This window comes from Impatiens glandulifera, chromosome 6 (assembly GCF_907164915.1).
Source record: "Impatiens glandulifera chromosome 6, dImpGla2.1, whole genome shotgun sequence".
NCBI classification, from domain to species: domain Eukaryota; kingdom Viridiplantae; phylum Streptophyta; class Magnoliopsida; order Ericales; family Balsaminaceae; genus Impatiens; species Impatiens glandulifera.
The window spans coordinates 12,878,206-12,905,950 of NC_061867.1; the positions used below are offsets into that span (position 1 = coordinate 12,878,206).

Below are 27,745 nucleotides of genomic sequence, written 5' to 3' on the forward strand. Positions count from 1 at the left end.
AACAACTCACTTCACGGACGAATCTCGAGTTTTCTTTGAACGCTATCAATTTTTAGAGAGTTTTCATAACAATAACGAACAAGAAATGAGAGAGTGAATCACTTTGTTTAATCTCTCGGTAACTATAAAAAAATCCTTGAGAACTACCATTAACAATGATAGAAAACTTAGTCATTGAGAGACAAATTATAATCCGCCCAATCCATTTCGCACTCATTCTCATTTTGTCCATTACATCAAACAAAAAATCTCAATTGACATGATCATAAAATTTTACAATGTCTAACTTGACAAAAACACATTTGTCACATCTTGAATTAGTTGAGTCAATGCATTCATTGTCTATTAATACAACATCATATATTTGATATGACCATCTCTAATACCCTTCTCAATCTGTTTGTCAAACATTTTACGACAATCTTATAAAAAGATGAAATAAGACTAATAGACCTAAAGTCCACATCAATACTTTGTTTGAAAGAGTAAGACACTTTTTTTAAATATATATCTAATGGAATAAAGAAGATTTACTTCATATTTCAATAAGTTTAGATAATGTTCTAAAATAAGATAGGAGAACTAAAGTTCTAAAATAGTATTAAACTAAGAGATGGTTATTGAGATTAATGTTGAGTCAGGTTCTTTTATAAATCTCAATCAAGATTAATATTAGATTAATATTGTTTATGATCTTGCTATTTTATTATGTTAGTTTATTTGTAGTATTAGTTTTCATTATATATATAAAATAATGCTTAAAGTCAACAAACACCACAATAATTAATGTGTGGTTTATAATCAAAGTATTTTCTCTTTCCTCTCTTACAATTTTTTTTTTATAATTAAATTTTAGATTTTAAAGATTATAAATATTTTTTATCTTATATTTTTTTCTTTCCTAATTATTTTCATCCTCATTAATTATATATATATATATATATATATATATATTCTCACTAATCATACAATATATATTTTTTATTAATAATTTATATAATATATATATATATATATATATTAAATGTAGTTACATTATATATATATTATTATTATTTTTTATCATTAATTTTATATAAATACATTTTATCTTTTATTATACATTTTTTCTCTCATATATATATATATATATATATATATATATATATATATATATATATATATATATATATATATATATATATATATATATATATATATATATAATATTTTCTTTATTAGCATAAATAATTTTTTTTTGTTAATATAAAAATTAAAAAAATTAACTAATTAATAATAAATATTAAATACAAAATATATATATACATACACAAAATAATAAAATTATTTCAGCAATCTCAAGTGGTCTAGCGGTTAAAGTGTTCACATTTTATGTTTCAGAGCAGGGTTTGAATCCCAAAATATGCAAATTTAGATTTCCAAGAATGTATTATTGACTATAATATATGGTGACGCAACTTTTAAACAAAGGATACAAGGCAACTGAAAGTGTGAGGTCGAAATTAGTGGTTGGTTTGACGAACATTTGAAAGTGTGAGGTCATAAAATGGAGGTTGGGTGGTTTGTCGAGTGTGAGGTCGGAATTAGTTGTTGGTTTAGTGAGCATTTGAAAGTGTGAGATCACGAGATGGAAGTCGGGTGGTTTGTCAAATGTGAGGTCAGAATTAGTGGTTGGTTTGGCGAGCATTTGAAAGTGTGAGATCAAGAGATGGAGGTCGGGTGGTGGGTGATTTGTCAAGTGTGATGTCAGAATTAGTTGTTGGTTTGACGAGCATTTGAAAGTGTGAGGTTACAAGATGGAGGTCGGGTGGTGGTGGTTTGTCGAGTGTGAGGTCGGAATTAGTTGTTAGTTTGGTGAGCATTTGAAAATGTGAGGTCACGAGATGGAGGTCGGGTGGTGAGTGGTTTGTCGAGTGTGAGGTCACGAGATAAAGGTCGGGTGATGGATGGTTTTTCGAGTGTGAGGTCAGAATTAGTTGTTGGTTTAGGGTTTGAAAATGTGAAGTCACGAGATAGAGGTCGGGTAGTGGGTGGTTTGTCGAGTGTGAGGTCGGAATTGGTGGTTGGTTTGACGAGCATTTGAAAGTGTGAGGTCACGAGATGGAGGTAAGGTGGTGGGTGGTTTGTCGATTGTGAGGTCAGAATTGGTGGTTGGTTTGACGAGCATTTGAAAGTGTGAAGTCACGAGATGAAGGTTGGGTGGTGGGTGGTTTGTCGAGTGTGAGATCGGAATTAGTGGTTGGTTTGACGAGCATTTGAAAGTGTGAGGTCATGAGATGGAGGTCGGGTGGTGGGTGGTTTGTCGAGTGTGAGATTGGAATTAGTGGTTGGTTGGTTTGACAAGCATTTGAAAGTGTGAAGTCACGAGATAGAGGTCGGGTGGTGGGTGGTTTGTCGAGTGTGAGGTCGAAATTAGTGGTTGGTTTGGCGAATATTTAAAAGTGTGAGGTCACGAGATGGAGGTCGAGTGATGGGTAGTTTGTCGAGTGTGAGGTCGGAATTAGTGATTGTTTAGCGAGCATTTGAAAGTGTGAGGTCATGAGATGGAGGCCAGGTGAGTGGTTTATCGAGTGTGAGGTCGGAATTAAGATTGGTGGTTGATTTTGTCGAGTGTGAGGTCGGAATTAAGATTGGTGGTTGAGTTTGACAAGAGATAAGTGATGTGTCATCAATTGAGGTCGACTAAAATTAGTGGTTAGTTCTTCGAGGGAATAAAAAAGATATATAAAAAAGTGTGAGTCACAAGATGATGGTCAATTGAGGGGTTAAATGGGGGTGTCGAAGAGATATAATATATTAACATTAAGTTTAAAATTAAACTTAATTTTTACAAATTAAAACTAATTTTAAATTAATTAAATTTGAATAATATTAATTTTATCTAAAATACTTATAAATAAATAATATTTTAAATATATTTTTGTCCGCATTTTTAATACTATTCCTATAATAAATGGATTACAAAATTTCTTCCTATAATATTTTAATGCTTAAATATTTCAAAAACAAATATATATAATAATGATTAATATTAAATATACTATTTTATTGTTTCAAATAAACATTATCTATAATTTGTTCTCTTTTTGAATAATAATTAATTAATTTTTAAATTGATAATATATATTATTCAGTAATATAAAAAGTATTTTTTTTTAATTGTTAAAAATTAAACTTATCATTTAGTGTTATTTTTAGCTAGTATAAGTGGATATTTTTGTATAGCTCTTTTTTTTCATTTTTATTAAACAAAAATTTATCTCCAAACCTCTAATAAATGATTAATTTTATTATAACAAAATATACTTTCAACTACCTTTATACGTGAACTTTATATTAAGCGTTGGTAAAAATTAAAATAATTTTTTTTTCAACTTTTATATTTATACAACCACTTGGTAATTTAATTATTCTAAATTTTAATATTTTTTATATTTTATTTTTAAACTTTATAAATATTTTATTTCACTATTTATTTTTTTAAAATTAAATTTGACTTAAAATTTTATTAACATTAAAATTTAATTATTATTTTTTATATAACATAATTTTAATTTTTTTTATAGTATTATTAATTTTTTTATTAATATCTGTCTTTTATTTAATTATTATTTAAATTTAATTAAATTAAATTAAAAATAAAAATTAATTAATTAACATTATATTATATTTAAGAATAAAAAATTAACTTATATATTTTTTTAAAATAAGAATTAATTTTTAGATATATATAAAGCCCAAGCCCAATTCATTTAATGTGTTAAAAAGATCAATTTTCTAACCAAATCAGTAACCCATTGATTGCGCGCTCAATGTGGAATTAGGACTTCGGGTCATCCTACCCATTCATCTCTCTTTCTATGTAGGTAAAACATTCATTTCAATCAAATTATTCAATTCTTGATTTTTCGATATTTTTCACACCACCTGAATCGGTGTTATTTATAAATCACTCTCCTACTTACGATAATTATTCAATCTCTTTATCAACTACTTCAAATTCAACCTTTTTTCCATTTCATATTTATATAAATCGCATTCACTTACTTTCCGAAAAGGAGGAATCTGCTTTAGCTCAAAAACCACCTCTAAAAGCTGAAATTTTATAATATAAGGACCAATATATGTAAAAGAGAAAATATAAGAAACATGATAAATAAATAAATAAAGGAATTATTAAATATAAAATACTTAAAGAGTTTCTAAATTCAAGCAGTTGATAAAGAGATTGATAAAGAGATTGAATGATTACCGTAAGTAGGAGAGTGATTTACAGATAACATAACACTTATTAATGCAGAGAATCAAGAATTGAAAATTTGATTGAGATGAATGGGGAGAATGGCATTAGTCCTAATCCTGCGCTGCTGAGGACGAAATTTGTCTGATAAACTCATAAAATGAATTGGGCTTCGGCTTTTCTATATATTTAAAAAGTGATTTTTAATTTTAAAAAATAATTAAGTTAAATTTTTATTCTTAAATATGATATAATGTTTAATTTATATTTTTTTACTTTTAATTTAAATAAATTTAAATAAAAGAACAAATATTAATAATGCTATAAAAAAATTAAAAATTATGTTATATAAAAAATAATAATTAAATTTTAATGTAAATAAAATTTTAAGTCAAATTTAATTTAAAAAATTAAAATAGTAAAATAAAATATTTATAAAGTTTAAAATAAAACATAAAAATTCTTAAAATTTAGAATTAAATTTTAATATTTTTAACAAAATTTGTATATAAATAAAATAAAAGTGGTTGTATATATATAAAAGTTAGTAAAAAAGAAATTATGTGATGACTGAAAGTGTGTTTTTGTTGTAGTGACCTAATTTTTAATAAGTGGTTAGATGAGAACAAAATATATATTATAGAATAAATTATATTCAAATTAAGAGTGAGGTAATAGTTAGAATGATTGAATAATTAGAATAAAAAAAATCAAAATTAATTTTTGATATATTCAAATAAAAATAAATAAATTTATTTGATTATTTGTCTCCTTTTAATATTATTTGTTTTTCTTCATTTTTTTTGTTTAGGTTAAAATATATTTTTAAAATTTTTTTTTCACATTTCAAATTTTATCTAGGGTTGGATTCCATGGTACAGATGTGGGTGTGAATTTGGGGATCAACGGAATATCATAAAATGAGAGTATAACATGAGCTATAATTAATTGGATATGTATGTACGAATTTAAGGATAAAAATAATATTAGTTGGAATTGGAACAAAATACGCAAATTGAGAATATATATGATCAATAATGAGAAGTTGGTTAGTGTATAATGTTCAAATGAGAGTATTTATATAGTGAGTGATTAGATATCTTTCTATCCAACATTTTCAATAGTAGGTCAAAATATTGAATATATTTAATTAATATTTTTTTAGTTTATTTATTTAGGAAGAATATAATCTAAGATGAATTACTAGTCTTAATATTGTCTTCCTATACATAAAAACTCATTTAAAATTTAAATTGTTATATATTATTATAAAATAAATTAATTTGTTTGATTATTTTTTTTATATTATTCATTTTTGTCATATTTGTTTTAGTGAGGTTAGAATATATATTTTTTTAATTTTCTTCATAGTTATTAGATATCATTATTTTAATTTTTTTTTAAATTTAATATTTTTAAATATTATATTTTTTTTACTTGAATGTTTTTACAAATAATTTTATACATACATCAATAATTATATTTATATTAATTATTTTATATTATATAATTATATATTAAATTTTAAAAATATTTCTAACCTACTATCTAATTATATATATATATATATATAAAAATTATAAATTGAATTCAATATTTATAGGTGATATAATATTTTACGTATCAAACTTTAGACTTAAAAAAATATTATAAAGATTAAAATAATAAAGATAATTATATATATAAGTGCAAATTTGAAGAATTAAGGAATGTTTAGAGGTGTACCAGGCGGATTTGAGAAAGTAAGGAAAGTATAATTCAAATTGAATTAAAATGAAAAAAAAAAATGAATGTATAATGTGATTGTCACAATGACAAATTAATTGGACTAAAATGTCCAAAGTGAGAAAGTGAGAATAGATGCGATAATGACCCAGTCAAATGCAGCAAAATGCCCAATGTGAATGTGAGTGTATAAGGTAGTTATATATGTAAATATTAATTTTGGTATTTAAAGTTTTTATTATTTGCTCATTTTTAAATTTGAATTATGGATGAAATTGCACTATATTTAAATGTCCCTTCAATAGTTTTTCTTACTTTACAAATTAATAATAATTTTATTTTATTAAAAATAATTTGTTTGTAAATCTAATTTGAATGATTTGAATTTGTATTATTATTTATTTGATATTTGATTACCAAGAGTATAGTGATGTATATTTCTTATCTTATTCTTTATTTTAAAATATTTAATAGTTCTTTATAAATTTAAAATATTTAATTAATTTATGTTTAAATGATCTACTAGTTTAACAAAATTATTCTCTCGGCGGATATATATATATATATATATATATATATATATATATATATATATATATATATATATATATATATATATATATATATATATATATATATATATATATATATATATATATATATATATATATATATATAAATAATGATATATATATATATATAATGATACTTAATTTTCAAAGTGTCTGGATTGCTGGGTCGAAAGTTGTGGTTAATTTGGATATATATGTGAGAGTAAATAGATATTTGGGTCGGATTGTGGGTTGACCCGACCATAAACTTAAAACGGTTAAAAAAAAAAATTAAAAATGCTATAGTATGTTTCGAACTTGCAATTTAACAAAAATAAGTATTACTCTTTAACCAATTAGGCTAATAAAATTTTATATTTTAAATTCAACACCAAATTTGATGAATACGAAACGTTTTTAACAATATAAGTTCAACTTTTAAACTAACTAATATATATATATATATATATATATATATATATATATATATATATATATATATATATATATATATATATATATATATATATATATATATATATATATATAAAATGATGCTTACTTTTCAAATTATTCAAATTGTCGGATCGAGAGAGCTGTGGTTAATTTGGATATATATGTGAGAGTAAATAGATATTTGGGTCGGATTGTGGGTTGACCCGCCCATAAACTTAAAACGGCTAAAAATAAAATTAAAAATGCTATAGGTCTGTTTCGAACTTATAACCTAACAAAACAAGTACAACCCTTTAATCAAGTGTGATTGGGATGTGGTATGTCGATGGATAACATGCCGATAACAATTGAAAGTGGTTAAAAATGATTGACTAAAGTGTGAGGTCCCAATGTTAAATATTAAAAAATATGAATCAAATATTTGATACACCAAAATAAAAGTGTAAGGTCACAAGATGATAGATTTATTGAAAAAAATATGTGAGATATGTGGAAGATGAGTTGATTTACCGAATTAAATAAAATATGAAATAAGATTGTTTTATTTTTTATTTTAATATATTATTCTTAATTATTTAAGAATTTTAAATATTGAATAAATATTGTTATAATTTTTAAAAAAAATTATTTTATTTATATTTTTATCCATGTATTGCCTAGAATTTTCCTAACAGTACATACAAACATAAAATAAAGAAATAAGACTATATTTATTTATTAAAGTAATGTAATGTAATTTTATTATTATTGTTGTTAGTATTATTATAATAATTAAATTTTAAATAATTAAATAATAATATTTATTTATACACAATCAATTAATAAAATTTGAATAAATTAAAATATATAATTTTTTTAAACAATAATATTATAAATTAAAATAATATATTATTTACAATATGTTAAAATATCATATAAATAGATTGTTATATTCTTTTATATAACCATTATAAAATATTTTATGATGATATAACATTATAAAATATTTTATGATGATATAATGAATTTTAAATTAATTATAAAATATTAATATTTTCAACATCATATTTTGTTGTTATTTTATATTAATATTAAAATGAATAATGTGTTATGAAACATAATTATTTGTGTCATGAATCATGTGTTTCTTAACCAAAAAAAAATAATCTGGTTCAACCCAATCTTGATTGGGGAGATTGCCAAATCACATCCCAAGAATTGAACCCTTTGTTGAGCAAAGTATGTTCTCCCTCGACAATCTATTTATATCAAATTTGGCTAGTTTTTGACCTGTTTGATGTCACATTCATTTTGCTTATTGTGTGAATCTTTCTTTAGTCATATTTGATTTTTCTTGTTATAATTAGTATCTGGAGCATGGATAGAGCTACCCTATTTTAATGCCTAAATATTTCAAAACAAATATATATAATAATAATAACGATTAATACTTAAATATACTATTTTTATTGTTATAGAAAAATATTTATCACTAATGAACTACAACTCTCTTGGTTTTTTATTTATCTTTTTGAATAATAAATATTTAGTTTTAAATTTAATATATATATTATTCAAATAATATAGAAAATAATTTTATTTTTTCTTGATTTAATTGTTAAAAATTAAAATTATCATTTACTGCTATTTTTAGCTAGTATAGGTAAATATTTGTTATAATTATATAATTAAATTTCAATCTTCACTCTTAATAAATAATTACTTTCTCTCTCTAATTAATTAATAAATAATTAATAAAAAAATATAATATCTCACTATATTTGTTGCATTTAAATATAATTATCATTTTGTATATCTTATATAAATAAAAAATCTTAATTTCATAAACCAAAGTCAAACATAAATATCTATCATTTCTCTCTATCTTAATCCTATATTCTCTCAACAATTAAAGTTATTGTACTTTAAAAATGATTAAAGTTTAAAAAATGAAAATAAATATAAAAAATGAAAAGGATTAGGATTATTATTAATAGATTATAAGTACATTAATGTGTTTTTCTTTTGTCATATTCTTTAATCACCCTCTCTTAAATTCTCTACACAAGTAAGTTTTCAAGAAGAATAAGATGGAAGGACCAAATTTTCATATATATATATATATATATATATATATATATATATATATATATATATATATATATATATATATATATATCACCCGATTCTATTAATTTTATTTCGGAAAAAGTAAGCAATGGAATTTTGAAACAAATGAAGCTTTGTCTACAACTCTATTAATTTTCATAAATTGAGAAAAAAAAAACAAGATAGTTTGGCACTTTCTTCGAATGATACTATCTTAGTTTTCAACTTCGATGTGTTCAAGAGAGAGGACTAATCAATGATGATGATCGAGTTGAGAAGTCAGTTAAGAAAAGACAAATATGTTGTTATATTTCCAAATAATGCCAAATTTTAAAAAAAAAAAAATATACATAAAATAATTTCATTAAATGTCGCAAAAAAAAACAAGACTTTGTGAAGGAATATTTCACAATGATAATGTAAATGAAAAAGAAAGACAGACCATGGCTTTAGCTTATATTCACAATAACTAATGACTGCTTCTTGGAAATTCCACAGTGCTTTGTCTTACACTGTTGGAGCCTGAATAAAAGACACTCACAGGACGAATTAATATTACAGATGTCTAATATATATTTCCTTTGGTTCCCACGCAGTGGGTCCAATTTTTTACATATATATATTGTCTTTATAGGCAACAATACACGTTCCTATTTAAAATCATTCAAGAGTTACAAATAACACAATTTAGAAGTTGATCTAATTGATAGAGAGAATCCATCATGGTTGATGCAGCTCTAATCAGTGGCCTTCTTTCAAACTTGGCACCTCTGATGAAGGATGAATTCTCGTTGTTTAGGAATTTTAAGAAGGAGGTTCAAAAGCTATCGAGCACCCTATCTTCAATTAGTTCTGTACTTGAGGATGCTGAGAGAAGGAATGTGCAGGAGAAGGACAAACAAACGGAAGATTGGTTGCGGAAACTCAAAGATGTGGCGTATGAGGTTCGAGACATCATGGATGAGTGCACCTTTGAAGATCTTCGTCTTCAAGTCAAAAGGCTTAATGCCTCCTCTTCAACCCGAATCAAGGTAATCAGCTCAATAACCCATCCTTTTAGTAGTACTTGGACACGTCTAAAAGTTGGTCACAAAATTAAGGATGTTCAAGAAAAACTGGACCAAATTTCTTCAGCACGCCAAAAGTTACATTTGCGTGAATCTATTCATGACTCAAAATTAAACAAGTTTACTAGTAGTTGGCGTGAAACCATGTCTCTTTCTAGTTGTAATCAAGTATATGGGAGAGATGAGGAGAAGAAAAAGATTGTTGATATTCTAGTCAATACATCTAATGTTAGTGTTGCTAAAAAGCTATCTGTTCTGCCCATTGTTGGAATTGGGGGTATTGGTAAAACAACACTTGCCCAAATAGTCTTCAATGACGAGGAGATTGTTAAGCATTTTGAAACCAAAATCTGGGTTTGTGTTTCTGATGAATTTGATATTAAATTGGTGATCAAAGCCATCATAGGAGCAACAAATGAAATTTCCTTAGATATATTGCAGAAAATGATTCAAGATAAATTGAAAGGGAAAAGATATTTGATTGTATTAGATGATGTTTGGAATGAAAACGTTGATGCATGGGATCAGTTGAGATCTATTTTGGATTGTGGATCAAAGGGTGCATTCGTCCTTACAACGACACGTAAAAGAAATGTGGCGGAAATCATGAAAACGATTCAACATTTTCAATTATCATTGCTCTCTAACGATGATTGTTGGCTACTCTTTGCAGAGCGTGCATTTATGTGTGGAACACCAAAAACTCCAAACTTTGTTGATATTGGAAAAAGAATAGCTATAAAATGTAAGGGTGTTCCCTTAGTTGCCAAGACATTGGGAAGTCAATTGGGGTTCAATGATGACGAAAAGGAATGGTGCAGAATAAGAGATAGTGAGATATGGGAGATTTCACAAAATGAAAATTCGATCTTATCTATTCTAAAATTGAGTTACTATGATCTCCCTTATCATTTGAGAAGATGTTTTGTGTTTTGTGCTATATTTATAAAGGACGCTGAAATTGAAAAGAAGAGATTAATTCAATTGTGGATGGCCCATGATTTAATTCCTACGGTTAAAAACCAAACAATTGAAGATACTGGGAATACAATTTGGAAGGAGTTGTGTTGGAGATCATTTTTTCAAGACGAGAAATTAGATTGGTCTGGAAATGAAATATGTAAGATACATGATCTTATGCATGATCTTTCTAAATCTGTCATGAAAGATGAATGTTATACATTGGACGCTAATAGCTCAAGTGATGGTACAAGACGAGAAATTCGTCATGTAATGGTAATGGTTAATGAATCTTTCAAAACATCAGTTCATGCTCTTAATGAAATTGGAGGGTTGCAATCAATGATTCTCAATGGCAGAGATGTTGATGGAAATGTCACAAAGCAGATTTTGTTGAGTGTCTGGAAGGAATTTCCGGCTTTACGTGTCCTTGAACTAAGATGCGATGCACAATATTTGTGTTATATGGGATGTCTAAGACATCTTAGATACTTAGACATTTCTGATAATATTATGATAACAACGTTGCCTGATAGTATATGTGATCTTTTGAACTTACAAACTCTGAAGCTCAATTATTGTCTTCAGCTTGAAAGTTTGCCAAGAAATACGAGAGACCTTATTAACTTGAGACATCTTTATTTGGAGGGTTGTTGTAGTTTAAAATATATGCCTAGAGGGATGGAGCAATTGAAACATTTGAAGACATTAAGCTGGTTTGTGATAGGCAAGAAGGAGAGATACTGTCAACTCGATGAATTAAAAGATTTGGATATCGGCGGATCATTGACAATTAAAAATCTTGGAAGAGTTAGTGATGCATCTATGGAAAGGGGATAAGTATGGCTAAAAAGACGAATATCAATGAATTGGAGTTGGAATGGAGATCTGATGATGAAGAAGATGAGAGCAAGAGTACTAGAGATGAGAAAATTGGTGAAGCTCTAGAGATTTTAACTGCGAGGTTGAAGATATTGAAAATGAGTAGTTACAAAGGTGCGAATCTCCCTAAATGGGTGGGAAAGTCATCTCCTTTCCTAACACGCCTTGTGTTTAAGGGCTTGGACAATGTGAATACTATTGCTAGTAGTAGCGATGAGAATGAAATGATAGTACTGTTCCCTTTGTTAGAGAATTTGGATATTTCTTTCATGATGAATTTGAAGGAATTGGTGTCACCTAGCTGTTGGAGTAATGGAGCATTCTCTAGTCTATGCAAGATTGAGATATGTTATTGCCCAAAGCTAGGGGCCTTGCCACCGCATCTCAAATCTCTCAAAGATGTAACTGTTAGTGGTGAATGTTCGGATGAGTTGTTATATAGCATCCCAAATCTTAGTGCTATCACTCGTCTATCTCTTAATGGATTGGGTGAAAGAAGTGTTTTATTCGGAGCTGGTAAGGCATTAATGATTGATGATGAGATACCATCATCATCGTCAACCCTTGCGGACAATAATAATGAGGCACAATTGGGAGGAGTATGCTCAACTTTCCAGTCTCTTCAATCTCTGGATTTATGTTGGTTCTGGAAGTTAAGGCGTTTGTTTGATGAGGGCTGCCAGAACAAACACTTCATCAACTCTCTCACGGAATTGACTATTTGCAATTGTCGGGAGTTGATGATATCAGTTGAGGAATTTGGAAACCTCAATATTAATAATTCACTACAGAGATTGAGGATTGAGAAATGTCCTAAGTTGGTGTCTTCAGAAGAAGCGGACGATTTTATAGCACTCCTGCGTTCCCTTCGAACTAGACTTGATCCTGAGAAGTTCGATGTAGATATTCTATTGGAAAAGAAAGACGAAGAGCAGAGCATAGTGGCCATATAACCAAATTTGGTATGTAGCTAAACAATTACATTCTTCCATTGCATTGTAGAGCTCTGTTTCTATGATTTTATTTTTAAACCAAAAAAGATAATTCTAACTTTCTATCGTTTAGGTTGTTTCTTTCACCATCTGCTTTCCACTTTCCAATCCATTATATCTTATATAATCACACTAACATATCTTATATAATCTTTTGCATCAGGAAAATTCAGGAATCTTCTGCTGGTTAGAAAGTGGGGAAGTTAATGTTGATGATAAAAGCCAAATGTTTTATATTTTTGAGCATAATATTGGACCGTGATCATTTTTAGACGACTTTAGACATTAACATACGACATATTTATAGAAAACTTGCCAGATTTTCAGATGCTAATAAGTTTGATATGATGCTGTTTATTTGAGTGATATTTGGACGATGAGATGTATGTTTTTCTAGTAACACGTTATTAGTATGATTGATGATATACTTTTAAGTGAAATTCTTCTTCAACAGAAAATGTATGATTAATTGATAGAGCTACAATATATACCTGAGCTTTATTTCATTCCCATAGATATTTTATTTAATTAAATTGTGTTACTAATTGATAGATCTACATTCAAATGATATTTTAGTGAATGAATATCTCAGTGCTTCAGATATTCCTCTTGTAACTCAAGTTGATAACATTCTTAATAATTCTTAATGTCTAGACAAGATGACTCTGTCTTAGAGCTTGTTTGATATAGGTTTCCTTTTTTGATAATCTTTCTGTGATGAAAAAAAAGAAGATTATTTGGTTAAATGGATAAATATCTATTGTGTTTAGTAAGATGTATTTTAGTTAATGATTTAAATGATAATGAGATAAGAAATTTTTATCTAGATCCTGAAACATATATTTAGTGTTTTGAAATGGATTTGCCTTTCTGACATATATTACAGTTATGTGCATAAATTCTACTTCACTTCACCCTCATGATATTTGATTTGTTTCTTCATCTCAGCAATCCACCTCCCTTCAATGTACAACACAAATATTGAATTCAGACTCGAAACCTGAAATCTTGGTTTGTGTTGTCTAACCCGCAATAAGTTCTAAGTATCGATCATATAGAAACACTGGTTCTCAATGAGAAACTATCAATAATTTTTGAAAATGAGACAAATGTGATCTAATCTGAATATGACAAAAAATGTGTTTCAAATTATGCATCATCAGGTTAGCTTCATAATCAAATTTAGATACATACCTTAAACGGATAAAATACCAACAAGAAACAGGAGAAGAAGAGAAAGAGGCCATGATCATGATTCTTTTAATAGCTTCCATCAAGATGAATAACTTCTTAAAAGAAAACTAAATAATTATGAATTTATAATTAATATTGAGGATTTTTTTTTTAATAATGTATTAATTTTCATTAAATTCAATTGGGAGTTAAATATAAAAAAATTCAAGGTCAAAGAATACTATAGAGGAAAGTAGTGCTAATAACATGAACAAGAAGCTGGAATTGCTTTCAGAATGTGATCCATCCTTCAATATTAAATAAAGAACATTAGGGACGTGATTAGATTATAAAGAATATCCCTCATTTGTGGTTACATTTGGTTTATCTTAATGAAGAAGTTCATCCTCATGTTGTACATTGAGATATCATAACAAACAATTCTTCCTTATCATGATTTTAACCCTAAACTCTCTGATTTCGGGCTCGCCAAGTTCTTTACCGACAATACTTTACATATTAGCACTCACGTCGCCAGAACATTGTATGTGCCCCATACTTTCTTCGAAAGAAATGAATTGAATATAACTCGGATAATAAGATAATCTTAAATTATTGACGCGATTTTCACTCTGTTCTTAATGCCTAGTCTTGTATAAGTTTTGTTTAAAAAAATTTGATTTTTTTTTTGTTAGAATAAAAGATTGTATTGAATGATATATTGAATATATATTATATATATAGAACTTTTGTCTTGGAACGGACAAAAAAAAAGTTCCACAATATTTTTATATATTTATTTAATTCATATTTTTCAGAAAAAATCTTTAAAAGGTACATTACCATTGAAATAATTATCATTAATAATGTGACCACCTTTTATTTTTTTTTGAATTCAATAGTATATATGGTTATATTGAATTTTTGCAAGTTTAAAAAAAATAAAACGGTTGTAAATTGAATATTCGCTCTAATGAATTGGTGATACTCGAAGGGGCGTGAACTCTTTTGGCCAAAAAAACTATTGTTTGTTTTTTACTCTAAACGCAATTTTATATGTCTAATCTTTTACTCGTCTATTTTGATCACGTCATTATCGTCGGTCCAGTACAGATAAAATTACAAAAATATTCAGAAAAGCTTGTTCCATTTTGTATCATTAGTACTCTTTCATTTAGTAGTAAGCCTTGATAATATAGACAAGTTGTAAGAAATTATAATTGATTTGATTGTATGTCTAAAAATGGTATAAACGGTCTAATTTATTGAACTAACCTACAAATATGTAAAATTCAGAATCATTGTCTAGGAGTAATAATATTAAACAAAGATAGTGATATTAGGGTATTTGTGAGGAATACAAGATTATGAGGAATGTTAAAAGTTGTACAAGTCTAGCAAATGAACCGCAGATAGGTCGTCATTCAACGTTTTGTGAGCTGGAATTTGCCAAAAAAGTAAAAGAGGTTAAAAAAGTAAAATCCAAAATTGAACCAACTTGGATTGATTTAAAATGACATTTAGTAAAAGAGGTTAAAAAAGTAGAATGACTCTAGATTTTGATTTGACGAGCCTTGTATGATGATGGTGGTAACAAGTGCAATAGTATATATTTTATGCCTTTTACTTTTGTACATCTGAGATTCAATTTTGCAAGTTATTCATTACACCATGATAAGCAATAATGAAGTATGTTTTTGGCCATTTACATCTAAGATGTTGGAACACAAATAAGATAATGTTAAGATTTTCATTTGTCGAAGCAGTGTGCAGTTCTGCATACATATATAAAACAAAACATAATAAGAAGACAGAGAGATTCCAAGCCACAACTTGTAAAGTTAAGCTTTTAATTAAAAAAAAAGGGAGTGGTTGAAAAAGGGCTATGTCTTATTTCATTTCAGAAACCCATCAAACTTCTTACCTTACCGATCATCTTCATCAGATCAACATTCTCATCTCCAACAAATCTTCATTAGTTCAGCAACCGATTCTTCTTCATCTGCTCAGAAGACCCATCATTATCACTGTCAACAGATTATCTTCATCATTAACATTTCATTTGATTTAAAGGTAAGTAAAGGATATTTGATAATGTTATGTATGAATTAGAGCTATAAATGAAATGGAGTTTGCTGGTAGAAATAATGAAGTTGATCTGTTTGATATGGTTGAATGATTTAAGGTTGTTTATTGTTTAGGAAGGAGGAAGAGAAAACAAAGAATGAAGGAATATGGATTATTTGGTTTTGGATAAACTTGGGCCTTGTTCGGATTTGGGTTATTGTAATAACCTAGAGGGGAAATAAATAATGATTGGTGATGATTTTGAAATAGTGAGAATATTTTTGGTAAAATTACTTAAAGGGTATTGAAAATAATAATAAATTAATAAATAGTAATTTAAAATAGAGGGTATTTTAGTATTTGGGATAATGAATTGAGTGATGTGATTGATAAGAGGGGGAGTGAAAAGATGTTTGAGTAAGTTGGGTTATTTAAATAACCCCAACCGAACAAGGCCTTGAAGATGAGAAAAGGTATTTAGGGTTTATGTATAAATTTGAATGTTTATTGGAATAGAATGAAACAGATTGTTGGATTTAAGGAAGTAATGATATGGATTATTAGTAGGTGGAAATATAAAGACTAATTTGAGTTTGATTTGATAATTGAAGGAAGAAAGTGTCAAAGGCCCATTTGAAAATAACAAAGAATATTTGGTAGAGCTTAAGAGTTGAAATAACTAGATATTGGGGGATTATGTAAGAAATCATACCTTCTCACAGTTTATTTTACTAAAATGTGATTATGTTGATAAAATGGTTTTATTAAAATGTGTTTTCTAAACTTATGGATCAAGTTGATGTTAAAAATAATAAATAATTAATAATCTTGAAAAACATTTAATGTGATGGTGAAGCTCAATAGTTGAAGATGAAGCGTGAAGGAAGATGAAGCTCAAGAGATGCATTGTTTAGTGTCATAAATTGTATTTAATTTGAGTTCTAGATCCTTTCATATTTTTCTTTAAATTGAGAGTCTCATTAGTTTTTCATATATCAAAATTAAGTGAGCTGTAGCTACTTAAGAATTCTATCAATAAAATCATATTTTCCTAGTTATAATATTTTCCGCACCAACAAATTTGGTATCAGAGCAAGGTTACGTTTCAATCTTGAAATGGCATCTACTTTATTCTCATACTCTCCAAGTCAAGTTCCTATCTTTGAAGGCAAATTCTATGAATTCTGGAGCAGTCAAATGGAAACAATTTTCATATCTCTAGGTCTTTGGGATATGATAGATGAAGAAGAACTCGATGTGCCCGATGAAGACGACGAAAGATACGCGAAATATTAAAAGGATCTCAAAAAACGAGATGCATTAGCTTTGCGCTATATTCAACAAGGAGTTGGGAAAACCATATTCCCTCGTATTTTTGGAGTAAAAAAGGCCCAAGATGCTTGGATGATATTGAAACAAGAATTTCAAGGTACGGAGAAAACGATCGCATTAAAACTCCAAGCCTCATGGAAAGATTTTGACAATCTAAAGATGGAGGATCGAGAAAAGGTACAAGATTTTTCTTCTCGTGTTTCTACTATTGTCAATCAAATAAAAAGCAGCGGAGATGAAATCAAAGACAAAAAAGTTGTTGAAAAGGTTCTTCGAAGCCTTCCTCAAAAATTCGATCATGTTGCTGCTGCGATTGAAGAATCAAAGGATTTGTCCAAGATGACAATATATGAGTTGACTGGATCTCTTTTAGCACATGAGCAAAGAATTAATCGCTATTGTACTCCATCAACTGATCAAGCCTTCAAATCCAAGCAAGTATCAGAAGCGTTTTCAAGAAGTCATCACAACAAATTTGGTAAGAAAAATGAGAAGACATTCGGTTGGAAAGGCAAAACACCACAACAATCGAGTGATTCTTATTCCTGTATCATTTGCAAGAAATCAAATCATGAGTCAAAAGATTGTTATTTCAAATGCAAAATCCCTAATCATTCTCAAAGGGATTGTCGATTTCAAAATCAGGAGAAGAAAGAAGATGATGCAAAATTTGTGAAAGAAGATTATGACGTTATGTTTGTTTCTCTAAATGGTGAAGAGAAGTCAAAAAGTCGATGGTATCTTGATAGCGGTGCTAGCAACCATATGACCAGCAATAAAGATATGTTTGTGGAGCTCAACTCAGACATTACTTCAACCGTTATTCTTGGAGATGGTTCTTATCAAGATGCGAAAGGAAAAGGAACCATTGTTGTTCCAACTTCGGGAGGTAATAAAAAGCTTATCACAGATGTTCTTTATGTCCCTAATATTTCATATAATCTTCTTAGTATTGGACAACTTATTAAGAAGGACTTCTCGGTATATTTTGATGATGGAAGATGCAAAATATTTGACAAAAAGAAGAATGTGGTTGTGGCAACTGTCGAAATGAAAGATAAGACTTTTTCTCTCACGTTTCCATTGAAAAGTGATTGTGCTTTAAAAGTGGAAAATGAAGATTTGTCTAAACTTTGGCATCTTCGATATGGTCATCTAAATCAACGGGGACTTCAGCTGTTAAAAGAGAAAAACATGGTGGTTGGACTTTCTTCTATTCAAGTGATGAATGATATATGTGAAGGTTGTATTTATGGAAAGATGCACAAGCTCCCATTTCCCAAAACTACATGGCGAGCAAAAGCACCACTTGAACTTGTCCATTTTGATATATGTGGCCCGATGCAAACTCCTACTCTTGGAGATAAGAGGTATTTCATTCTCTTTGTTGATGACTATACAAGAATGACGTGGATTTATTTCCTTAATCAAAAGTCCTAAGCATTTTCTATTTTCTTACGATTCAAGTCTCTAGTTGAAAAGGAAAGTGGTCATATAATGAAGTGCTTAAGAACTGATCGTGAAGGAGAATATCTCTCAAATTCCTTTACGGAATATTGCAAAGAAAATGGTATCAAAAGACAATTAACTGTCAGTAGATCTCCACAACAAAACGGCGTAACTGAACGAAAAAACCGTACGATTGTAGAGATGGCGAGAAGCATGCTGAAAGGAAAGGGAATTCCAAATCTATATTGGGCCGAAGCTGTTCACACGGCTATATATATTCTCAATCGATCACCAACCAAAGCGGTCAGAAATAAGACTCCATTTGAAGCTTGGTATGATAAAAAGCCCGTCATTGATCATTTTAAAATATTTGGGAGTATTGCTTATGCTCTAATCCCATCTCAAAGTCGGGAGAAGTTTGAAGAGAAAGGGAAAAAACTTGTGTTCATTGGCTACAGTGATGAATCCAAGGGATATCGATTGATGAATCCATTGACCAACAAAATTATTGTATCTCGAGATGTTGTTTTCGATGAAAAAGCTACTTTGAATTGGAAGGGGAAAGAAGTTGAAGACTTGGGATCACAACCATTTACTGATCCAATTGCATCCCAAGCTAGTACATCCTAAGCTAGCTCATCTCAACCTTCTTCACAAGACTCAGAATCTGATTCAGATAGTCCTCCAAGAAAGACCCGAATGGTTCAAGACATTTATGATGAAATTTAGTTTGGATTATTTTCTTGTGAGCCACAATCATTCCAAGAAGCTTCTCAAAAAGAATATTGGCAAAAAGCAATGAAGGACAAGTTATCTACAATTGAGAAAAATTCAACATGGGAACTCGTGGACTTGCCAGATGGAAAGAAAACTATTGGTTTAAAATGAGTCTACAAAGTAAAGTACAGTGAGGATGGTTTGATTCAAAAACATAAAGCTCGACTTGTTGCAAAGGGTTATTCTCAACAACCGGGAGTTGACTTCTCATAAACTTATGCTCCTGTTGCAAGAATGGAGACAATCCGTACTTGTGTAGCCATTGCAGCTCAGTTGGAGGTAAATATATTTGAACTTGATGTAAAATTAGCTTTTCTAAATGGAGAAATTCAAGAAGAGATGTATGTTGAGCAGCCCGAAGGTTTTGAGATCAAAGAAAAAGAGAAGAAAGCATATCGACTAAAAAAGGCATTGTATGGGTTAAAGCAGGCACCCCGAGCGTGGAACAACAAAATCAATAGCTATTTCATCAAGAAAGGCTTTAATCGAAGTACAAGTGAATCATCTCTCTACGTGAAGACTATTGGCAAATATTTCTTGATTGTATGTTTATATGTAGATGATCTCATCTATTTTGGAACAAACAAAGCTATGGTGGCAGACTTCAAGAATCAAACGATGAAAAATTTGAGATGACAGACTTGGGACTCATGAAATATTTTATTGGTATACAATTAAGCAAATTCCAGGAAGAATCTTTCTATCTCAAGAAAAATATATTGAAGATCTTCTCAAAAATTCAATATGAGTCAATGCAAGCCCCTCTCCACTCCTACGGCGTTGAATAAAAAATTTCAAGTTAACGACGACGTGAGAAAGCTGACTTAACTAGTTATAGAAAGTTGATTGGTTCCTTAATCTATCTCAACACAAGACCAAATATCACACATTCGGTAAGCTTGCTTTCTAGATTTTTGAATGAGCCAAGTCAAATTCATTTTGCAGCCGCAAAAAGAATCATTAGATATCTTAAAGGCACAAAAACTCAAGGCATTGAATTCAAAAAGAAAATTGAATGTAAGATGGTTGGTTATACAAATAGTGATTGGGCAGGCTCGATTGATGATCGAAAAAGTACCTCCGGTTATATCTTTTGTCTTGAATCAAATGTAATATCATGGAGCTCAAGAAAGCAGAAATCTGTGGCATTGTCATCAGCCGAAGTAGAGTATATAGCATGTACTGATGCAGCTTGTGAAGCTGTTTGGCTTCAAAGAATTTTAAAGGACATGAAGTTTGAGCAATGTGAGCCGACAATTATTCATTGTGACAATATGTTAGCTATTGCAATGACAAAGAATCCTGTTTTTCATGCTCGGTCCAAACATATTGAACTACGACATCATTTTATTCGAGATTTGGTTATTCAAGAAGTAATTTCCATGAAGTTTATCAAGACAGATGATCAGCCAACAGATATCATGACCAAAGCCGTCACGATTAACAAGTTCGACAAATTCAAGAAGAAACTCAAGATATGCAGGACCCCCAAATCCTCATTGATGGTTAATGAGTCAACGCAGGACATTACTCTGGATATGATTCTGTACTTATTTATTTGATAATGTTTATTAATGCCTCGAGTGCTTATAGCGGTAATGAGTCAACGTGTGACAGTCACGTCCGGTTGATGGTTAATGAGTCAATGCAGGACCCCCAAATCTTGATTGATGGCTAATGAGTCAATGCAGGACTCCCAAATCCTCATTGATGGTTAATGAGTCAACGCAGGACATTAAAGTCCTGGTTGATGGTAATGAGTTATCACAATAATGTAGTCATTATCACTATCCCAGAGTTATATAGAAAAAGTATATTAGTTATTAACAGTACGTATTATATTTTTAATACAGGTTTGATCTTTCTATACTTATATTAAATGTCTATTGATCCAACTATAATGAGATTATGATTTTCTTACTGGGCAAGTTTAGCTCACCCATTTTAATGGGTCCCCTTTTTAGAGAAGGATCCAAATCAAGTAACAAAAGCTACTGGACAGTGAAGACTTGGATATCGATCTACTTTTGGTAAGAAAAGTTAGCCCTCTCCTTAGAGTAGTGTATTAAGGGCGAGTTAGAACGATGTATTTTGTAAACCTTAAGATGGTAGCATTGTCACCTTGTATTCTTGGACTTTTGATGATATGACAAGAACATATTGTAGCTGAAAGGATTTTTGGTTAATGAAAGAAGGGTGATATTTTGATTAAGAAAGTTAGTAAAAAATTATGTTAGCCTTGCATGTTATATTTAAATGTATTTCAAGGAGATGACATGCGGCGGCTGGTCACGACTCGGTTCGAGGCGTGACACGACTTCACTAGAAAAACAAGATGCCGACACAATCTTTTTTACCGGACAGAAATTAGCATACAATTTAATCTGACGAGATATTCTAGTATAACTCATTATTGTAAACTTTATAAGAACAAGACCTCAGTTATTTGATACAGAAAGGTTTAGATTCCATAATAAAATCTTATAATAATATGTACAAATGTATATTACAGATTAGTTGAAAAAAATTAAACATATATGTCATTTAAGGAATAATCACATAACAATAATATTTTTAAAATATGAGTGAGACAGACCTTTCGAGAATGAGAATGAGCCTTCGAGAGTCTGAAATGATGTCGCTGGTGACAATTTCAGGAAGGAGTCATAGGAAGTGATTTTCAGGTAGTCTGGAGGGAGTGCCGATCTGACATGAAGGATAAACCCTTAGTAAGAATCATTTTCACGTGACACTAATCCTGTGAGTTGCACAATTATTTTCAAAATGTAATATATATATTTAATGTCCGATGCTGGTTCTTAGCTATCTATTTTTGGTCACTAGTGTTGTGTAGTTCAAAACACAAACAACAACCACATAATACGCTCTCTTAATCCAAATAAATGACTTTTAACATAAAATAAGTTTTTTCCCAAAATAAAATAAGAAGTTTTCAAATAAACAACAAGTAAGCTTCAAATCAAATAAAGTAAATTTTGAAAGAGTAATGATACATACAGAACCCTTATACAACACATTCACACAGTACCTACCTCATTTGGAAAGAAAGAAAAAATATATCTTAAAAAAAATATAAGAGAGAGAAAAATATTTTCTCTTTCTTTCCAAATGAGGTAGGTGCTATGCGAAGGTGCTGTATATATTATTACTCATTTGAAAATATTGGTGAGTAAAAGTTGAGTAGGCAATAACATTCAGTTTTTATCTCATTGTTAATCAGATGGTACTCAAAGAAATTGTAAACTCATTTTTCATAGTCCTCCCCTGTTTTCACCTTTGACTACTCGCAGCAATGAAAACATGTTTTATACTTCTTATGTATCTTCATGTCCACTAAAAATTCATGTCCACTAAAAATTGATGATAAATATCTGCTGACAAATTACTTAATTGTTAGAATTCAAGCCACTAAATATTTGAACTTAAAAATAACAAGACTCTGATAATACACATGTTGATATTAAAATGTAAAGAACAGAGTATCAGGTGATAAATATTAGTAACTGCAGGGTGTTTCTGCAACACAAGCCATTATTTACATAAATATTACAACTTCCAAAACATGTTGCTCTATGCAGAAACATATTAACATGTACAGCTTTTCAAGTTCGGAATCCTAGCATCAATTTTTGAAATGCAGCCTCAACCATCTTCAAACTATAGGATGTCATTAATACTAGCAGAATTCGTAGTCGAGCCTTCTAAGTCATCCCCAAAATTATTAATTAGGTAAAAAGGATCGATATCTCTGGGCAGTCGAGCAAATATACTTTCCTAAATTAAGGACAGAAATCTACTAAATTCCTTATTGTTGGAAAAAGGGAGATGAAATAATACTTGAACATAATAATTTTAAGTTAGATTTATAAGGGATTTCAATCAATTATTCTTTCTCTCCGACAACTCAATGTATATTGTTGGGCTTTTTTGCCTAGAATATTCTTTTTGGGTATTTGTCCCACATAGGAAGTAAAAAGGAAAATGTAATTGACCTGGCCCTATAAATAAAGGGGCTTGGGTGTTAGTTTTCTCTTGAACTATTCTGAGTATCTGTAATCCGTGTTAATGATTATAGTGAAATATTTTTCAGTGGCTCTGCTCGTGGATTAGTCAGCAATTTTGCTGGATACCACGTTAAATCGGGTGTCGTTTTCATTCTGTCTTTTACTATTATTATTATCATTGTTCTTTCATCCGTTATAAAAAACTGGTATCAGAACAGGGTTGTTCAGATCTGCTCAGGCAAGAACGATTGTTGGATGTAAAAGTTTGAAAGCCGACAAGTTTACTGGGAGGAATAGTTTCAGTCTGTGGCAGATCAAGGTCCGGGCATTGTTGAAACAACACGGCCTATGGGCTCCCTTGATGAAGCCTGCACCTGTCCCACCACCTGCTGATATGAAGTCTTTGGAAGAAAAGGCACACTCAACATTTCTCTTGGCTTTGGCAGACAATATCATTACTGAGGTGGCTGAGGAGGAAACCGCTGCTGGTTTGTGGTCTAAGCTGGAGACTTTATACATGAAGAAGAGCTTAACCAACAAGTTGCTTTTGAAGCAACGTCTGTTCAGTCTGCGTATGCAAGAAGGTACACCTCTTAGAGACCATCTAGATCAATTAAATGCAATATTATTAGATCTACGTAATATTGATATTAAGATAGATGATGAGGATGCTGCCTTGATTCTGTTAGTTTCTTTACCAATATCATATGAAAACTTTAGGGAGTCTTTCATTAGTGGTAAAGATTCATTGGCTTTAGAAGAAGTTAGATCTGCCATTCACAGTAGAGAATTGCGACATAGCTGTAGTGGCACTGTTTCGGATAGTCAGGCTGTTGGGCTAATTGCAAATAACCATCAGGGATATGGTAAACCGGAGAAAAAGAAGTTCCCCAAGAAACTAGTCAGTAGGGGTTCGAAATCAACAGATGTGTGCAATTACTGTAAGGAAAAGGGACATTGGAAGAATGAATGTCTAAAGAAGAGACAAATCAACATGAGAAGGCACCAGGTACTGTTGCAGTTGCTGAAGATGGTACAAATTCCGAAGAGGATATGACCTTAGTTGCTGATGGTCACACACATTACACTAATGTGTGGGTTCTGGATTCTGGAACATCTTACCATATTTGTCCTAGGAGGATTATTCTGAGTAGGAATGTTGTCTTTGATGAAAATTCCATGCTTAACCTAACTGTGAAGTTCACCATTCCGGTGGATTGTGGTGTCGAGAAACAGGTGGAGCAGGAAATGACTGAGGCTAGTTGTGAAGCAGAGGAGAGTTTTTCTCAACCACTTTCAGCGGTAGATTTTCCAGTTGCTCCATCATCATCTGTAGAACATCAAAATCTAGCTCTTAATCGCCCTAGAAGAGCTAATTTTGGTGTACCTCCTTCAATGTATGGCTAAGAGGACATGGTTGCCTATGCTTTACAGGTTGCAGAGGAAGTGGATCCTCATGAGCCATCCACCTACAAGGAAGCTGTTACGGGTACTGAGTTTGTCCAATGGCTTGCTGCTATGGGAGATGAGATGGCGTCACTTCAAAAGAATCAGACCTGGGAATTAGCTAGAATACCACAAGGGAGAAAGGTTGTCACTTGTAAATGGTTGTTCAAAAAGATGGAAGGGTTGTCACCAGCTGAGGGGGTCAAGTATAAAGCCAAGTTAGTTGCTAGAGGGTTCAGTTAGAAAGAGGGAGTGGACTATAATGAGATATTCTCACCAGTAGCCAGACATACTTCCATCAGGGTGCTACTTGCTATAGTTGCACATCAGGACCTGGAACTCGAACAGCTAGACGTGAAGACAACTTTCTTACATGGAGAGTTGGAAGAAGATATATACATGACTCAGCCAGATGGTTTTCAGGAACATGGAAAAGAGGAATATGTTTGCAAGTTGAAGAAGTCCTTATATGGACTAAAACAGTCCCCGAGGCAGTGGTATAAGCGGTTCGATAACTACATGTTTAAGATTGGCTATTCAAGGAGTCCGTATGACAATTGTGTCTACTACAACAAGCTCAAAGATGGTTCCTTCATCTATGTATGTAGATGATATGTTGTTAGCTTCTAAGAAGAAGTCTGACATTCAAAAGTTGAAGGGACTACTCAGTATAAAATTCGAAATGAAGGATTTAGGTGCTGCTAAGAAAATTCTGGGAATGGAGATCTACAGAGATAGAAGTCATAAGAAGTTATTCTTATCACAGAAGGGGTATATTCAGAAAGTTCTATCAAGGTTTGGAATGGCTAATGTTAAGCCCATTGATACTCCTAGTGCTTCAAATGCACATTTGTCTGTAGCATTTGCACCTAAATCATCTCAGGAAAAGGAATACATGTCACATGTTCCTTATGCTAGTGCAGTGGGAAGCTTGATGTATGTTATGGTCTGCACTAGACCGGATCTTGCACATGCTGTTAGTGTTGTTAGTAGGTTCATGGGAGACCCTGGTAAGGAACACTGGAAAGCAGTGAAGAGGATTTTTCGCTACCTCAGGGGTACATCTGATATTGGTCTCAGTTATGGTGGTGATAGTTAGTGTCTAGTATCTGGTTACTCAGATTCTGACTATGCTGGAGATGTAGACAGTAGAAGATCGATGACCGGTTATGTATTCATGCTTGGTGGTTCTGTTGTGAGTTGGAAGGCTACTCTGCAGCCGACAATAACCTTGTCTACTACAGAGGCAAAATATATGGCCTTGACAGAAGCTGCTAAGGAGGGAATCTGGTTGAAAGGATTGGTTAGTGACTTGGGTCTACACTACGATCAGGCTTCAGTGTACTACGACAGTTTGAGTGCAATATGCTTAACCAAGGATCAAGTTCACCATAAAAGAACAAAAGACATTGACGCGAGGTACCATTTTCTGAGAAGTGAGAAGAGGATCAAGGTAAACAAATTGGGGACTGCAGACAATCCAGCTGATATGTTTACCAAGCCGGTTCCGCAGAGCAAGTTTCAACACTATTTGAACTTGCTCAATGTTAGAAGCTGTTGATTGCCCTTGAAGGGGCAAGGCCTGAGGCATAGTAGGTCACATCTGGGCATTCAGTGTAATGCATCTGTTTTGTTTATCTGGACATTCAGTGTAATGCATCTGTTTTGTTTATCTGGGCATTCAGTGTAATGCATCTATTTTGTTTATCTGGGCATTCAATGTAATGCATCTGTTTTGTTTATCTGGGCATTCAGTGTAATGCATCTGCTTTGTTTATCTGAGCATTCAGTGTAATGCATCTGTTTTATTTATCTGGGCATTCAGTGTAATGCATCTGACACATCTAGTATTTAAAGTACATCTGGTGCATCTGGCTATCTGGGAAAATATTCAAGTCAAGGTGGAGATTTGTTGGGTTTTTTTGCTTAGAATATTCTTTTTGGGTATTTGTCCCACATAGGAAGTAAAAAGGAAAATGTAATTGACCTGGCCCTATAAATAAATGGGCTTGGGTGTTAGTTTTCTCTTGAACTATTCTGAGTATCTGTAACCCGTGTTAACGATTATAGTGAAATATTTGTCAGTGGCTCTGCCCGTGGATTAGTCAGCAATTTTGCTGGATACCACGTTAAATCGGGTGTCATTTTTATTATGTCTTTTACTATTATTATTATCATTGTTCTTGCATCCGTTATAACATATATAAATTAGGAAACAAGTGAATAATTCTCATTCAGCAACAAGCAAACTTTCTTTCGTTAGCTTTTTGTTCTAATGAAGCAAATATAGGTGATGTTCATTGAAAAGTCGTGTGCAGGTGATGCAAATTAAAGAGGTTTAGTCCAAAAGATCTGAAAATACATCTACATCACTTACATGATTACATCTAAACTAAAAGGTGGATTAAAAATGCATTTTCATATTAATATCCTATTAGTAAGTAAGAGGGTAGAAATAAAAAATTATATTACAAATTTCCTTTTTTTGGTTTCAAAGATATCAATGAAGGCAAAT

At 30.6% G+C, this 27,745-nt stretch overlaps 1 protein-coding gene across 1 annotated transcript; it reads left to right on the forward strand.

Moving 5' to 3' along the window:
- The first annotated feature begins 9,769 nt into the window (after window positions 1-9,769).
- LOC124943187 (putative disease resistance protein RGA3) lies at window positions 9,770-11,927 on the forward strand. The gene has a single exon (XM_047483737.1). It carries the CDS (start codon window positions 9,783-9,785, stop codon window positions 11,925-11,927), a length of 2,145 nt encoding a protein of 714 aa, XP_047339693.1. The 5' UTR covers window positions 9,770-9,782.
- The last annotated feature ends 15,818 nt before the right edge of the window (window positions 11,928-27,745 follow it).